The 17,696-nt window shown below is 40.4% G+C and overlaps 1 protein-coding gene across 5 annotated transcripts in view; it reads right to left on the bottom strand.

Moving 5' to 3' along the window:
- Positions 1-506: 506 nt before the first annotated feature.
- Positions 507-17,696, bottom strand: part of cltc (clathrin heavy chain) — a 30,925-nt gene continuing 13,735 nt past the window's right edge. For 3 of the 5 annotated variants that reach the window (XM_023962698.1, XM_023962700.1, XM_023962699.1), the window contains 25 exons: positions 14,679-14,876; positions 14,344-14,544; positions 13,945-14,097; positions 13,714-13,836; positions 13,493-13,630; positions 13,236-13,400; positions 12,959-13,139; positions 12,595-12,758; positions 9,907-10,032; positions 9,688-9,830; positions 8,809-9,043; positions 8,592-8,714; positions 8,357-8,502; positions 8,064-8,247; positions 7,795-7,987; positions 7,214-7,371; positions 6,865-7,137; positions 6,461-6,778; positions 6,094-6,225; positions 5,896-6,006; positions 5,644-5,814; positions 5,302-5,523; positions 3,256-3,276; positions 2,285-2,360; positions 507-1,683 (listed from right to left, as the gene is read on the bottom strand). In XM_023962698.1, coding sequence (XP_023818466.1) covers positions 1,556-1,683; positions 2,285-2,360; positions 3,256-3,276; positions 5,302-5,523; positions 5,644-5,814; positions 5,896-6,006; positions 6,094-6,225; positions 6,461-6,778; positions 6,865-7,137; positions 7,214-7,371; positions 7,795-7,987; positions 8,064-8,247; positions 8,357-8,502; positions 8,592-8,714; positions 8,809-9,043; positions 9,688-9,830; positions 9,907-10,032; positions 12,595-12,758; positions 12,959-13,139; positions 13,236-13,400; positions 13,493-13,630; positions 13,714-13,836; positions 13,945-14,097; positions 14,344-14,544; positions 14,679-14,876 — 4,083 coding nt within the window. In that variant the 3' untranslated portion in view covers positions 507-1,555. The remainder of the gene's footprint in view (positions 1,684-2,284; positions 2,361-3,255; positions 3,277-5,301; positions 5,524-5,643; positions 5,815-5,895; positions 6,007-6,093; positions 6,226-6,460; positions 6,779-6,864; positions 7,138-7,213; positions 7,372-7,794; positions 7,988-8,063; positions 8,248-8,356; positions 8,503-8,591; positions 8,715-8,808; positions 9,044-9,687; positions 9,831-9,906; positions 10,033-12,594; positions 12,759-12,958; positions 13,140-13,235; positions 13,401-13,492; positions 13,631-13,713; positions 13,837-13,944; positions 14,098-14,343; positions 14,545-14,678; positions 14,877-17,696) is intronic. The other 2 variants (XM_023962701.1, XM_023962702.1) reach the window with 1 other exon arrangement.

Raw genomic sequence — 17,696 nt, 5'->3', positions numbered from 1 at the left:
TATTTCATCATGTACAAAAAAAATTAGATTTGAAATTCAATTAAGCTGTTTTTTTGTGGGGCAGGTCATTTCTGACCCGTAGGACTATCCTATGGGATCAAGATGAACATTGACGTGTTTTCCCTACCATGACAAAGGTGGAGAGGATTGTAATCCATGGAAATCATTGAAAAAAGTTCAGCGCACCCTCTTGTGGGGTCTAGATGACCCCACTCTCAATGTCAAAGTGCCTAGGACAGCAAAAGGGTTAAATAATCTTTTCTTTCTCTAAATAATTTCTTTGACTTGTTTAAAAAGCACATCAAACTAATATAAATTAAAAAACATGTTGCTAATTTTTTTTTCCTGCCTCCAAAACACCAATATTCTCACAAACGTGTAGCTAATCCATCATTGAGGAACCAGAAGGTGGCACTGGTACATTCTTCCACCAATGAATAGAAACTGGGAAGACTAAAGTGTAATCAGGCGTTTTTGTTGTTGAAAGAAAACATTTTACACAGCAGTTGACAAACAAGAAGCTTTTATTTTTTTAAGTGAAAAACAGAGCGGCTCTTTCATTTATTCTGATCCTGATAATGCACAATCAAATATCATAAGTGCACAATTTAATCCAAGATAAATTTGATAATATAAGGAGTTAATGTTTGATTTCTTTTATACAAGCAAGCCTTTAATAAAAACTTCAACCCCACCCTCCACATGTGTTTATATTCAGGACGAGCAGGTCAACTGTATAAGTTAGATGCTGGTGAGCACACAGCGGGACCAGAACGTTTCAACATCATCTCTTGCAGTCAGTAACGGCGTGTTAGTTGCACGCAGGCAGATGTTCAGTCCCTCCTGAGGTGGAATGGTTTTCTGTTAAAGCAACGTGGAAACTTTCTCTAAAAAGATCAACAAGGGAACCTTTGCTGAAAATAAACGTTTCTGTAAATTTTGTTTCAAATATTCTTCCAAAACGAGCTGTGAGAGAGAGCTTAGGAGACGTAGTGTTTCACAACCGTGGTCAACGAAGCGGCAGTTGGTTTGATGGTGGTGCTGTAGAAAGGACCTTGACAGCAGTTTCTGTGTCGGAATATACAACGATTAAATGCATTTTACAGGGGGACAGAAAAAGCTGCTCACATACATGAAAGAAGTTCTACAATAATTTCTTCTAACAGAGTGCAAATCAGATGCTTCACAACAGACCTGTTTTTTTTTTTTGTTTTCACTTGACAAGAGATCTGGCTCCTCCCACAAGCCCCTCATTCAACAGAAACCACTTCCCACTCAAAAAAAAAAGAAGGAAATTTTAATCTAGTTATTATGGAATGTGAGAAAATTATTTGATTTTTTAATCTTTTTGACAAAAATATAGCTGAGTCCTTCATGACAAGTTTAAAAAAAAAAAAAAAAGGTTTGGAAAAGAAAAGGTTTTCAGCGATAAACTCCAGCTCCGTACAGAACCTGGAGAGACAATCATGATGTGGAGAAGGACTGTGGGAGATGGATGGATGCAGCTCCAGACTGGATGTGGACAGAAAAGGTGTGGGGGGGGGGGTCAGGGTCTTTACATGCCGTAGCCGAAGCCTGGCTGAGCTGCCGGTTGAGTAAATCCTGGCTGGAAGCCGTAGCCATACGGCTGAGGAGGGGCCACGGGTACGCTGGGACCCGCCGTCAGCATCAGCTGCGGCGTTCCTGCAACACAGAAGAAAAGCTTTAGGAAATAATCTCTGACTACTTCTTTAAAGTCCCACTTCCATCATGTTTTGATCTATCGTGTAAGCGTTTCCAGTCGTCTTTTAATTATGATTATCCTATTTTTAGACAAAAATAAAAAATATATATATATCGTTTGTCGTTTTTCTAGGACAAAGTTTCTGCACTAGCTTACACCCCCAACCTCACATTAGCGGTGCAACAAAAATGGTGAGTAATATCAAAAAACATTAATAAAAGCTGTACCTCCAATAATAAAAACAATCCCTAAAACTTTCATGAAATTTCAGCTTTTGTCCTTTTCGAACAATATGTAATGCTGAAATGTATTTAAGGCTGTACAGAAAAACTTAATGGTATTTAAATTTTCTAGTGATCATCAGGGGGGAAAAACAGTTAATAGAAAAAAATGTCAATGAATGTTCTCATCCAACCAGGTGACATCAGTCTGATGACAGATCTGACGGATGAAGCCACTTGGATGAGTGGCGAGACGTTTCAGTGGAAGACACCTTTAAGTCCAGATGCCATGACTCAACTTTAACACAACAGAAAGAAGTGAAAACAGGGTTTTTGTTACCGTAGACAATTGGTTGCGTCTCTGTTGCCTGCTCCTCCTCTTTCCTCAGCGACTCTGAGGTTTCAAGTTTATCGACCTGCATAACGGTAAATAAATCTACAATTAGGAACAAAGGCTATGCAGAAGTTTGGAGGACTGATGTCACATTCCAACAATTCAACGCCGTGAAACCGGGTCCATTATTACAAAAGTGTCCTGCATCTGTTTAGATGTTTGCATGAAGTGGCCTGATTTTTATTGTTTAAACTGTTGTGTCAATTTTCTTAAACTAAAAGGAGGCTTTCTTAGAATATCAGGAGATGGGTGGGGAGCAGATTTCTAAACATGTTTTAGCCCTTTATGAAAAAGAAGTATTCTACTAAATACCTCAAATGTCACCAGACAACTGTTCAAATCTCTGAAAATTATTTAAATATGCAGGCAGAAACTGAGATGAGCAAACAAATGATTGGCAGCACCAACATATGGGACATTTCTGAAACAAAAATTAGACAGGCAGCAGAATGTCATCTTTAAATGAGCATTCATCATTCGGTTAGTCCGGAGCCTATTTTCAAACTACACAGACTACAAGATATCAATTTCCTGTCAGCAGGGGGGTTTCAGAACTCCAGCAGTGCGATGCAGAAGAAACCAGACAAATCTTAGAGATGTACTAACACATGCTCCAACATCAAATAACACACGACCACTTCAAACAACTGGAGTCAAAGGTTTGTAGCCACATATCATTTCAGCCTTGAACTTGGGGTTAACACAGTTCCTCTTGAAAGTAAAATTTGTTTTGGTGGATTTTCTTCAAAACTCTTCAAGTGAAAAACCTCAACTTCTCTGTTTTTACAACAGATTATTTCAATCAGAGTTGAAGGTTTGGTTGAGGGTTATGTGCCTGGACATCACTGTTATAAGTCAATCCATGCACATTCAGGTTCTGCCGAGCTCAATACCAGATCAAAAGTTCGAGTTTTCACCTCATTTTCTACTGCATCAACCTGGAAGAGAAAATGTGAAAGTAGAGTGAGATTCACTGAGGATCTCATTGAGGTTTGACTGGTTTTTAGTAATTTCTGTCAAACTCCAAAAGGTCAAGTGTCCATGTTTAAACCTCTCCAGAAGCTCAATACAACACCACTCCATGTATCGCAGTAAGTTCATAAACACAGCAAAACTGTTTTTCAAATAAAAAATATGAAATAGAAAAAATCTTTTAATACATTTGATTTTTAATGTTACCAGAACTTGACGAGAACCATTATTGGCTTGTTTGGATCCATTATTCTCAATTTACTCTTTGGCGAGTCAAATTTTAGAAGTGAAAACCAAAATAGGAATGTGAAGCACTTAACCTAAAACTAAAGCACTTTTCAGTTAAAAAATGAAGCAAATATTGATTTAAGCCTGTGTGTGAAACCTGTACTAAAAGAGCAACAGCTTCCATATGTGGATTAATATTGGGACCGTCACTTAAATGGAAGATTCTGAAGTTTACTTTGACAATATAGTGCAGAGAATCATCAAATGTTAATTACTTATTAAAGAAATATATATATATACACACACAGTGGTCCCTAAGGATATCAAGATTAAACTTTCACGGTCTCGCCGGTTTTGGACTTTCTTCAAGCTTTTTTTATTCTTTTGTGTTCTGCGTCCTGATTGAGTGTAGACCATGTCAATCAATCGTCTGTACAAAATGAGTTCAGCTCACCAGAGTTACATTAGACTTTGATTGCGTTTTCATCCTGTAATCCTGGACTTATTTTCTAGGAAGGTTTGAACTTTGAGAGTAGGCCTGCACAATATACCGCAAATTTATCGTTATCGCAATATCCAGCTCTGCAATATGCATATCGCAAAAGACGGCGAATATCGCAATAAATCGCAAACCCAAAATGTGTTAAAACAATCTTCTAGCAGCTTGAAGCATTTAACGAATCAAATAAATCCCTTTATGCTTTGACCAATCAGATGGACGCCTTCCCATTGTTGACCAATCAGATGGAGGCCTATTATGTTAACCCTGGTCCTGAAGAGCCTCAACCCTGCCTGTTTTCCAGCTCTCCTTAACCAGCTTGCTGTTGATTGGCTGACTCAAGTGATTTCACATCCTGATTGACTGAACACACCTGATTTTGGTTATCATTATCGAGCAGTCTAGGGAGAATTGGAAAACAGACAGGGTTGAGGCTCTTGAGGACCAGGGTTAGCCACCCTGACGTTTGTCCCCCGTGTCGATGAGGGTCATTTGGAGTATAATTTTTAAACTGTTGCAATGAAATGGGAATGATGTTTTTGTTTATTTTTCTATTTGTTTATTTACCGCAAATTTATCGTTATCGCAATATTGATCACTAATATCGCATATCGCAAGTTTTCCTCATATCGTGCAGCCCTATTTGAGAGTTTAAAGAAAATGGTGTGAAAACGTTCATGTATGTTTAAGGAAAGTGTTCATGTATTGGAACGTAAATGTAAATCTGAATTTATTACGTTTCTTTTAACCGGCAGGGAACACTGATGTATTTTGTTACTTTAGCAAGATTGTAGTGCAGTTACCATAGAAACAAAGTACCTTAACACTGCCATCTAACTATGAAGAGAATCTAAAGTGCTCTGAATTCTTAAATTTTAAAGTTTCCAACTGCTACTAACATTCACGAGAGCGTGGTGCACCAAACCTCCACCGACCAACCTAACATTATCAGAAAGTTAGCAAGTAGGAGGCGTGCTGCTCAGATAAATTAGCCAGGGGGATTTGCACACTGAGGGTGATACGCTGACCTCGAACGAAAAGGTTTCCAAGACAAAGAATGACTGAATGGATCCAGCCCACGTCAGTTTTTGGAAACAAAGAATGCATCTCACACTTGAGGATGTCGGCGTAATTCTGGAGTTGAGTTAAGAATATGATTGCTATCAAGTTTTGCCTCATTATTATTTTTTGTGATACTTTTTGATAACTACTGTGCTAAAGCTCTTAAAATGCACTACCATGAACTGCTCCTGTCTTCACCAACCTTGGACAGATACTCCCTCATGACCTGGATGAAGTATGGCATAGAAAAGTCCATGATGTTGTGTCTCCAGGATGTCTCCAGCACCACATCTGGTCGTAGCAGGTCGTAGCAGGAGAACAGGCAGGCTGCAAAACACTCCCTCTTATTCTCCTGAAGGAACCAGGAGAGCAGCTCTTCTGCCAGCTCTATGTCCTTGGACTCTGATGCATACTGCATGGCATCCTGTCAAGTGGAGAAAAAAAAAAAACACCACAAATTTGCTTGTTAATGTTATTCTTTTAACACAATCCTTGCCATTTTTACTGATGACTTTTTCCCTAAAAACCAAAGAGGACAGAGCACCTTGTAAAGCTTGTCTTTCTTGCACAGCTCCACGCTCTGTTTCCAGCGGTTGTTGCCTTTGAAAAGGTAGGCAGCAATTCTTCTGAACTCAATTAGCTCGTGTTTCTCCAAACGTTGGGCCAAAGAGATGTTGTCAAAGTTGTCGTAGGCATCTATTGATGTTCTGAGTGCCTGATGTAAGAAACATGGAAATAGAAGTAAGCAAACGTTTATACCCACCCACATTGACATGCTAAGGCTGAAGACGCTCACCTGATAGTCCTCCTCTGAGATGAAGAGGTTGTTAAGTGCTTCGTTGACTGATTTGTTGTTGTGGTTCTGTACGGACCGCAGGTAAGGCTTGACCAGAGGCAACTGCTTCACCTTTAAACAAAGTGAAACAACCAAATCTTAAAATCAAGAAGACGACATGCATCTTTCAGTCACACGAGCAGGAGAACGAGTGGTTACCTTGGTGAAGAAGATGACAGCGCGCGAGTGGTCCAGTCTGGGCGAGAGCACCAAGAGCAAATCATTCAGTAACAAAGGCTTGAACTCCAGGTAGAACTGAATAGCTTTGTAGTACAACTCCACATTGGCCACCTGCAAAAGAGGAAGTGGAGGAATTTATTACACAGAAAATGGAAGACGTGTCAAGGCTTTACTTCTCCTCGTATGTTGACAAATCTTCAATAAAATAAATGAAAGCCACAAAAAAATAAGATTTTTAGTTAACTGGTATTTCAAGATTCCATTGGTAGAATAAGAATTAAGCAGCTTTCTAAATAGCCATCTTCTATATTGACCAATAAAACTCTATAAATGAGTGAAAATGTACTTTGGTGATGATGTCTTTGAACTGGCCCTCCTTCCAGGCATCCGTTGGGTGGTTCATCATGGTAATGATGGCATTGTCGTACTCCTCGTACTTGTCGTACAGGAACACCAGTTCAGCCCACAAATGAGCGTGCTCTGCTGCCCTTAGGACCTTCGGGATGTTAACTCTGGACCAGAAGAGCTCCAGGTGCTCCCTCATCTTTTGTGGCTTGAACTTGGAGTAAAGGATGGCGAGCTCCGTGAACATACCCATGTGGGCTCGCTCAAGGCCGAGAGCAGCCTCTAGCATGGTGATCAACTCTTCGAAGTAGCCACGGTCCTGAGAGACAAGAATGTGTGCTAAATTCTCAAAAGGGATGAACAGAAATTCTAGAAGTGGGAAATCCAGAAGAAAACCCCTCTAACCTGGTAGTAGTTGATTAGTTCCTCCAACTCGTCAGCATGAACCACAATGTGCAGGCCGCACATTTGAGCCAGTCTAAATTCCTGTCCATCCACACAGGCGAAGCACACCTCTTTCCAGGTGCGAGTGCTGTTGGCCTTGCGAGCACCATCTACAGCAGCCTGGTACTCTCCCAGGTGCACCAGGGTTGAAGCCAGGCGGCCAAAGTTGGACACATTGTTGTAAAGCAGTTTAGCCGCCTCATACATTTTTTCATCGTAGCAGCGGTCGCCAACCTGAACAATGGCAGCGTGGAGAAACAATGGTTTAGTTCTGACGCAACAGCTCAATAGGGTTTTAACTAAGACTGACCTGTTGGATGTGAGCGTTGTTGGGTCCATTGATAAATTCTTCAAGTTCAGCCAGACGATTGGTTTTGGCCAAGGCAAAGATCAGCTCTGTCTCTACGTAAGACTCGCGAGCCTTCTTTCGAGCCATTTGAAGGAATTTCACCAAGTCTTCCCAATTACCTGGAGAAAAAATTACACATACACCTTATGAAGGAAAAACTGAACTTGACTTTTTTGACTTAATAATTTACTATGGCAAATATTTTCCTTTTAAACCCTTTAACGTCAGAGAACACCACCTAAATAACATATGGTTTACATTATGAAATCAACGTAAACCAGCCGATTCTGTCAGCTAGAAAAAGGGTTTTGCGCCGTCGTTCAACACTTTATGGGTTGCATTACGGTGCAAAACCTCTTTTCTCCGCTTCACTATCCACTGGAATTACATTAATTGCGTAAACCTTTGAAGAGTTACGGTAGTTGAAAGAATGTATACACTAATGTCCATCCTCAGCACCGAAGTATGCAGGCCTACTTGACTTCTTCCTACAAAATATCTCAGCCAGGCCTCTTCCATTCAAGGTCAACAAGTCTCCTTACCACTCTTGTCAGCTGCCTGTACGACCTCCATGTAAGCAGATGGGTCATCAGCTTTAATGTAGGAGTCAATGGCCTCTTTAACTAGCTCCTTCTGTAGCTGAGCCTTAGCCAGTTGGCTCCATACGGCCGGCTCGTTGCAACGTTCTGCAAACTCGTATGCTCGGTCCAGGTTGCCAATATGCTCAATGAGCACCTGAGAGGAAGAAACCACAAAGGTAAGACTCGCTTTGTTCTTGAAGTCACAAAGACGAGTGCAAAAAGAGACAGACCTGCACAGCAGAGGTGTTGACGTCAAACTTCTTGAAGATGGCAAAGGCTTCCTCAAAGAGTTCGTTGCTAATGGCGATGTTTGCAATGTCAGGAGCATCATAGTTGTCTAGCCTGCTGATGTACTCCATCACACGGGTGCGGTCAGCTTTAATTGCAGTCAGGATCAGCAGGTTCTGCAGATTTCTAAGAAAAGGCGAAATAAAATTGCTTATGAGCACACTCAACTGCTGGTTATCCAAAAATGCAGGAGAATTTCCTGATCAACAGTTTGTGCAGCATCAGCATCAGATACCTGTGTTCACTGAAGACAGAATTGTCCAGCACAATCTTCTCCAGTAATTCAATGAGCTCATTGGGCAAGTCGGCAGTCATGAAGGCCTTAACGGTGACAGATACCTCCTCTGGGTCCTGGGTCTCCGACAGCGCTGTTTGCACCACCTGCGAGCACAAATGCAGACAAAGAAGAGCTCAGAGAAGAATGAGGAAGGAATAATGAAAGAAGGCAAAATGGTTTGACTTGGCTGTACCTGATCGATGAGTGGTCGTCTGTAGGGGTTGGTCTCGAGCAGCACACTGGCCCACAGATCCGGGTCTTTGCGTTTGACCAGGTAGCGAGACAAACTCTTGAAGAGGGAGTTCTCATTGCAGACCTGCAGAGATGAAAAGAAAATTCACAGAAATGCCATCAGTTAAAGAAGAAAAAAAAGTCAAAATGAGAAACTAGAGGGAGAAATGCATCCTCACATTAATGAGCTCCTGGTCGCACGTTCCTCGCTCATAAGCCACACAGGCCAGGTGAGGGTCTCTCTTCTCGCAGTACTTCCCTACCACACGGCTGTCATAGTAAGGGTTTTCCCGAAGGAAGCGTTCAGGGTTGTTATTGCTATCAATGTAGATTTTAGCAAGGGCATTATGGGTAGCAGGCTCTTCACAGCCTTCATGGATGCGAGACTCCAGCCAAGGCAGCAGCAGCTTCAGCCTGGAAGGGAATTTTGTTTTTGGGGATCAGCAGATCAGATCAGTTGTAAACAAAATAAAATACAAGATCAAAACTAGGGATTCACAATAATATTGTTTCCGATATATACTGACCCATAATGAACAATTATGACTCCATCCCGATAATTCGGATAAGTAAAAAATTAGTCAATAACATTGGACTTGTAATTAAAACCTGCATACTTTGACAAGTAGTAGTTTTTGTAATTCCCCCTGACAACACTTTCATCAAGTCTCCTCTTCAAGTCTTATTTAAGTCCTAATATTTGTTCTGACAATTGTAAAAGGCTTTTACTGCACAGAACTATGGCAAAGCATGAAAAAGCCAACAACGTGCGTTTGTGCAATCTTTTGATTAGTATCTTTACAGGTAACAATAGTACTGCAAGTGTATTTTACCAAATTAGAGCTATACACTTACGTTTTACTTAGAAATGATTTTTTTTCCTCAGGTATTCTTTATTTTTTTATTTTTCCTCAGGTATAATCAGATCATAAAAACTCATTATCATGCATCACTAATAAAAATAATAATTGTATCGGTAAAAACCAAACCAAAATAAAGCTTTTTTCCTCCCCAAATAAATTTGTAAATGATAATATATAATTTAAATAATAACTCACCTATTTCTCTTTTCTACTTCAGCAACTAACTCATCTGTGGAAAACTGGCCTCTGACAACCAAGATCAGGCTTTTAATGACATCCTCAGAGCAGTCCACATCCAAAAGACCTCCAATTACAACAGGCAGACGGCTGGGATTCACCTAAAAGACAAAGTCTTGCAGTGAATATTCGTCGTGGCTGTTTAGCGTGGCTGCAGACAACGAAATCAATTCTTACCTTTTGTACGTAAATCTCAATGTACTTCTGCAGGTTGTTGCGGTACAGATAGAGGACCAGGTCGTGGACGAAGTCAAAACGGTCACAAACGATGATGAGCGGCAGCTGGTCAGTCAGTTTGGCCTCCTGCACAGAACAAAAGAAATTGAAATACCGTACTTTAAAAGTCTACGCTAGGGTTGGGCGATGTCCCTTAAATTGGCCGTTGACGATGTTTGCTGTCAACCATCGGGATGGACGATGACATCGTCGGGGGGGGGGGGGGGGGGGGGGGTATTTACACATTTTTCGTTCTTATATAACTGCTATTCGTTTTTTTGCTTTTTTCATTTTATTTCCCAACTAATGACTAATCCGCGATGATCCAGTATAAACTGAGGGAAGTGACTTTAACAAAAAAGTAACAAACAAAATAGAAAAGAAGTAATCCGCTCCTGCACTTCACTAGTGAAGTGGACCGGCGGAGCGCGGATTTACAGCTTTGTGTTTTAGGGGAAGGGGGGGGGGGTACATGAGCGGTATGTGTGGGAGATTTAAGACTGCGATCCGTCCCGCAGCTCTAGGGGTACAAGCATCCGAACTCAGAACCGGGTCTAAAAGTGTGTGTCTGAGCACAGCTCGGATCGTCAGCACACACAGCGGTTTGAGCTTCAAAGCAGAAATGTCGCTCAGTCCTTAGAAAACATTCAAACAATCACGCGGATTTGTGTTTCCAGTCGTGTCCCGACTAAATAAAGGCTGATGTTATTCTTACATGTTTACGTGCAGCCAGCATGCAGCGCCACCCAAAGCTAATGTTGTTAGCCCGTGTTAGCATACTGCTAATCCTGGCTTCGTTCAGAAAAAGCACTGACCACACGGATTAAAATTCAAATGATGAGCGAACAGGTGTTTCATAATAACCGTAACATTATTAAAAGCAGGTTTAGAAGATCGTCTCGTATATTACCGAGCTGGCATGTCAATGTATATAGCCGCTCGGCGCTGTTTAACAATGTTTTGTATTGAATTGTTACATACAATAAAGTTTGAAAAAAAAAAAAGCCGCTCGGCGGAGTTTATATCCTTCCGTTTTTCAAACCCTACTGCGCATGTGCGAATGATTTATTCCGACCGAAAGTGTGACCTTAGTGAACGTTTTTATATTCTGAAAACATTTTTTCTGGGCCCATGTACACGGTTGGATTCTAATCTGACCATTGATCCCATCAAGATATTTTGTACATGTAACCGCGGCTTATGGTGTCGACGCGCAACGTGGCGGGGGCGTGGCATCACGATGGTGGTCTCTCCATCGGGATGTCAGTCACCCATCACGATGGACGATGATATCGTCCATCGGCACAACCCTAGTCTACGCCACCAAAGTTGGATACAAATGTTTAGCTTTATTCTACTATGAGCTGTGTCCGAATTCCCTTCATGCTCCCCAATACAAAACCATACAGTGAAGGATTATCTAGTGTCATGGAAAGCAATTCAGACACCATGCTCACCACTTTATTTTTTTCTTTTAAACGGCAGATATGATGTCAACAATTTCCTGAAGTAAAACCCTAATGTGAACATTTTATGAAGACTATGAATTTACGTGTTCTGATGACGAAGACATGAATGGTTTAGAAAAAGAAATGAAAATACATTTTTTTCACATGAAAAATAGTTCTAACGCAATACATTGTGCTCTATATTCACCAATCTAGTGAGCATCAATGCACACTGTTTTTATGCAGATACTTCTGGGAAATATCTAAGGTGCTGGATTTTGGAATTGTAGATTCAGACAACCCGAAAAAATGGTGAATGTACTATGTAACGCACCAAGTAGTGAGAAGTGAAGGAATTCTGACACATTCAAAGTGATATTGTTTATTTTGGCTATGACATGACAAAAATCTTCTAGAAACATGATTTCTATCAGAAAACTAAACACTGTAAGCCATCCTTAACTCAAGCATGTCACATCTGTTAAGAGATCCAGAGGAAAAAAACAAAGATCTGGCACTAGAATGAACGACAGTTTCTATAAGATAAAGTAGCAGCATGAGACTGATTTAACTCGCAGTCAAAAACCAGAACCCATCCAGTAATCATCTTACAATCCAAAGAGCAGGGACTTTTCCCTTAGCAGGTCATCTCATGATGAACAAACTTCACTAACTACACACTCACACATAACTGTACATGTGAATTCTTAGAAACCTAATCTATTCATAAGGTCAAGCACAGAACATCAATTCCAAAAACTAATTTTAAAAACTACTGGCAGCATCATAAGCGTATCTGTGAGTTTATCTACAAACAGCTTCCATTAAAATCCCAGCCTCAATCTTGTTTTATGTTGGGGCAAAAGGGTATAGAGAAAATAGAGGGGAGGGACTGTACTGTGAGGTTGGACACATTTACCCGATTCATGTCCTTCCATTCAGAAGGTAAACAAAAATAGAAAGGCACATAATTTCACTTAGTTTAAGCTCATTCCTATAACCATTACAGAAACCATAGGGGTTTGGACTTTGGAATTAACAAGTGATGGGGAAAATCAATTCAGACTAACCAACAATAAGATCAATATGGCACATCAGAAACGCATTTTTAAATTCCCACAAGAGTCTCCTTGAAGACATGCAGCAGTGTGGATGAATGAGAGAAAAAGCGAGGAGAATAAATCAAAGTGAAGTTCTTTACCTTGAGGAAGTTCTTAACACGCTCCGGGTCATAGCAGTTGCTCTCTCGACAGATCCTCTCCACCTCTTTGATTTGGCCCGTCTTGCAGGCAGCCTGAATGTATTTGAAATGAACGTCGGGATCCTGGCTGAAGTTTACAATGGAGCCCAGGAAGTAAAACAAACCTAAGGGGCACAAAAATACTCAAAATATTCAACCACGTTCTGAACAACAGGTTTAAAAACTGTGACATGAAATTTACTAGGTAATACTTTCTCATGTAAATCAAAAGGGACAAGATCAGCCTAATATTAGTGGCATTTAAATGACTAAAGTTAAGAGTTTTCTGGCTTTCAGGAGTCCAGTATCAAGTCTGGATTCTCACCTTCAAAGCTCTTAAAAGACTCAAACAGTTCAATGAGGGCTAGCGTGGTCAGCTGTTCGTGGTACTTGGAGGCCACCTGGACACAGATCTGCAGGTTCTGGCGAATGTTTGCAGAAAGCATGGCCCTGAGGCACTCCAAAGAGTCTTCTACTGAAAGCGAGCCGAAGTAGTTCACCAGCCACTGAGGGGGATGGAGGGCGTCAGAAAGTGGATGAGATGGATTTCATAACAAGGATAGTCTTAGCTCAACTGAATTCAGTTGGTAAAAGGAACATACTTCTGGGTTGAGAAGGTGCGTGTGCACCACAGCACGTTTGATGTCATACAGGTCTGTGTAGTGTTCCAGAGCTCTTTGCAGCAGTCCAGCTTTCTCACACAGCTGGGCAATGTGAGCACGGTCGTAATTGGTAAACATCTGGTTGCCTAAGATGGCGTCAGCAACCTGAAGCCAGAAGAAAAAGTATTAAATAACAATAATAAAAAAAGTTAATCATATTAAACTCTTCAAGGTCAAGCATAGGCAGATTGGTCCACCTGAGGAGCATGCATGAGATTCATCTCCAACAAGCGAGTCTGCAGCGGTCCTTCTGAGGGTCTGTTGTTCTTGAGAGCATCAAGGAGGAAAGAGGTGCATTGCTGGATCAGGTTGTACTCCATGAACACGTCCACAATCTGAAAAAACAGAAACAGGGTGAAGAACCTATTGGAATGTCCTGATGGACAGTAAAATATTCTTCCTTGTGTATTATTCTTACCTGTGTGATGTCAGCCAAAGGTTCCTCATCTTGGACCAGCATCTGCGCAAACTGCAGACCTTGTTCTGGATTGATCCGCATGACATTCCTGAGCAGAAAGATCCAATCCGGGGTGTAGCCAACCTGAAACAGAAAACAAACCTTTTCAGAAATGCAATTTCACCTTCAGGTCCACTGAAAAACAACTGCTTTTAAGCTTTTTGAAACCTCTGAAAGAATATAGCGTCGTACCTTCTTTGCATACAGGACAATCTTGGGGAACTGACCCGTTTCTGCAAAGCACTGAATAACCTTGTTGGGGACGTTGGCCCTCAAGTAGACACTAAGAGCCAAGGTGGGATCCACTGCCTTCACTAGATCACCCAGCTCCTCAGAACATTCCAACTAAGACACAAGACCAGCAACATTAGTTATGTTTACTAAAATAAAAACAACACAAAACATCTGAAATCGCCAAACTTACACCTATAATATATGATGAAGTTCTCTACTGTTGAGAGCTACAGTTTACAACCATGGTTTGTTACGGAAGTTAAAACATTCCAGGGATATCAGATGATCTCACAAGTAACAGAATTAGGCGACTCATGTAAACAAACAGCCAACTCAGGAAGTGTTTCTGTCTGATACCTTGTCCTCTTTGAGCCACTTTTCCAAAAGCTGCTTTCTTCCCTGCTGGAGGACAGGCCTACAGAGCTCCAGGGACTCAAACTTGTTCAGCTGGCCCTGGTCCAACAGGATACCAAAGTACTGCAGCAAGGGAGAGGTCTGGCCTGGCTGAGTGGGAACACCCTGAAAACGGCGAATGGTGTCTGGGGTACGCAGGATTCCCTGAAAGGAAATTAACAGGATTTTAACTGAGTGTCAGCACAAATAATACAAAAAACTATATAAAATGTTGTAGAAAACTTTTAGTCACAGTTTTTCAAGGGGTAGTGCTGGATTTAATGCTCAAAATAAAATACCTTTGGTGCATTAGCAGCAACTTTGGCAGCTTCAGCATAGTTGCCAGCAGCAAATAAGTTGTTGAACTTGCGTGCAAAGAGCTCCTCAGCTCCTGCCAGGTTGTTGCGAACAGCTAAACGGAGAGCAAGGTCTGGATTCTGCAGCACATTGGTGATGTATGGAATGATGTTTTCCTCTTCCACACAGACAGACAGCACCTGTGTAAGTAGATAAAAAGGTTGGATTTAGTTAAGGGAAACTAACCAAAACATCTCTTAATTGATTATATTAACTGAAAAGGTTGAGTACTTGTACATTACTGCTGATCAAAATCTTTTAACCCATTATCAATGTGAGTGATACACAAAAGCACTCATCCAGATAGATGAAACACATTTTTAGCAATAGTATTAGAGCCAGTATTACAAAGACATTGACGGACACAAATCTGCAAAGAATCAAAGGATGACTTCAGAAGGTTTTTCATAGTAAAGCAAGAAAAAGGTTGTCAAGAAAAATGCACTTAACACAGCTGTCTTTTGCCCAACTATTGACAACAGGCAAAACATTTTGTAACACTGGACCTCGGCCAAATTAAAATGGTGGAGCAAAACACTAAGAAATCTTGACAAAAAAATGAGTTTTCGTAACTCTAAACTAGTAGGAGTAACGGTAGGCCATAATTTCTCAGCAAAAGTGAGCCATGGATCAATTATTCAATTCCTCTCTCTCATGTTCAATAGTTCTCAGGGATAATCTATCCTACTTTATTCTTTATATTCCATCATGTGCCTCCTTATTATATGAACCACAAATACAAATGAAAGGAAATTAACAGCCTTATTTTTTCTGTTTTATTATGCATCATGTTGGAAATAATTAAGTCAGCAAAGAAGGAATGTTAAGTGATAATGGCCAACAAAGTATGCATTATCAGAAAACACTGTGGAAGCCTGAACAATCCAACGCAAAGTGCATTAATTTCTGATAATCCACACTTCAAAGGTCATCAACCTGCTAATACCATGGTCACTTAAATAAATAAATATTCAGTTTTTAGTACTTAATTCTTGTTATTTTTTCGGTTTGGTTCAATCTTTTCACAAAAAGCGGTCTATTTTTTATGTGGTTTGGCGCGTTGTCGTGACATCAGAAGCAAAGGAAAGTGATATATATGCTGGTCGTCACAATATATTTAATAGGCATCAGTTCAGAAAGAAAGTTCACCTCTTACTGCTTGTTTTTCTCCAGATGATGAAGCTAAAGTTTGTTTTAAAGAACCCAGCGCAGTAAAATACAACATTTAAGGTATGCGACACGAACTTCTTTTTTAAGTGTGCGTTATCACTTTTTAATGCACACCCAGCAGCCAATCAGAATCGAGTATTCAGCCGGACAAAGGTGTTATTAATGTTTTTTAACCCCAGAAAATAACTGCTTTCTGGCCTTTGCATGCAAGGGCTGAAACTTAATTCTATGTAGAATAAATCCCTTTTTTTTTTACATTGTTAATAAATGTAACACAGGGCTTTCAACAGCAATCTGACAACTAAGCAGTGTGTAGAGGGGGCCAGGACCGAAGACAATGCAGTAAATGCTGATTATAAAGCTAGAGGAAAAAAGTCCTGATGCAAACACACAACGAAGTTCTCACTGGTGTCTCTTACAGCGACGACATGGAAACCATTAAGAGAAAGAGTACAAGCACTAAGAGGATTAAAGGCACCAGCCTGTGCCTTCATTCTCATGTCATGTGCTTTTTAAAGAGGTGCAGCCTAATTTCTCTTTATGAATCATAAGTTTTGTTCATTTCTTTCCATCCAATTTGCATGCAGCAATTCAGCATTACATCTCCTGCAAGTACTATTATTTCATGCGTTTATCAGCAATTTGAAATCTTTATTGTAAAACTCAAGACTACAGCAAGAGAATGCATGAAGTACACAGATAAAATGTCATTTAGCTGATGTAAACAACCATGCTGTCTGCACAACTAGAAGAAAGCAATACATTTGAAATTAAACCGAAACCTGGGAAAATAGGCATTAATCAAAAAATACATTTAAAATAATAGAGGAATTTAAAAATGTACGCGCTCTTCCAAAAAAACGGTATAAAAAAATTACAACAAAATGAGATTGAGCCATAAATTTACCAAGATAAAAACACAATTTTAAAATGACGTTTGACTGGAATTAAAGAAAGCTTTTGCACTTTTAAATCAAATTAATCAGCTTTACCTCCAGGATTAAGAAAACTATAAAGCCCCGCAGTAATATGATAAATCAGTATCATATTACTCTCTGTTTGTAACTAATCCCCTTCACTAGCATCACTGAGGAGCCTGATCAGAAACCAATTTACTCTCAGATAACTGCCCCTGTGTGCCTGTGTGCACATGTGACATTTTACACACACTGCCCCTGTACAAAACTAGATCCGGCTCACCTCAGATCAGCTTTCCTTTCTTCCTTCAATTATTCATGTGTGTGGCCTGGGTGAAACATTAATCATCAGCTGCTGTCTCGGTTCGCCTTTCTGCGTCAGGATTTCAAAACCACCAAGACACAACCCTCTCAGCTCTCCATGTGAAACCCTAAACCTCTGCAACAGCATCGCTGTGGCAGACAAGGACTTGTTGCTTTTCCCGGCTGATGGCCACTCTACTGTTTGATGTGTTGATCACCAACATTCAGTAAATAGTGTGAAATATTGCACATGTTAATACTGGGTGACTCTTTATGATTAAGGATGTTTTATGAAGAACAGTCAAGCTATAGTGATCCCTCAATATAATCGTAGTCTAGCTGTTTCACAGATTTTTTTGGGTGCAATTACACATGATTTGTTTTTAAAGTGCAACATTTTCCATTTTCTGCATCCTGATTGGCTGTGGACCTCTAAGCCTTCTCTCCTGTACAGTACGTTTTGTTTGTTTTCCCTGAAAGTTGGAATTTTGAGAGTTTAAACAAGAGAAAATAAGTAGGAAATATCTTAGAAAAGTGTATAAAGTGTGCAGTGAGGGGTTTTACTGCCTT

This window comes from Oryzias latipes, chromosome 14 (assembly GCF_002234675.1).
Source record: "Oryzias latipes chromosome 14, ASM223467v1".
Lineage (NCBI taxonomy): Eukaryota > Metazoa > Chordata > Actinopteri > Beloniformes > Adrianichthyidae > Oryzias > Oryzias latipes.
The sequence above is the reverse complement of the archived record's forward strand: the minus strand, read 5'-3'. Positions and strand labels throughout refer to the sequence as shown.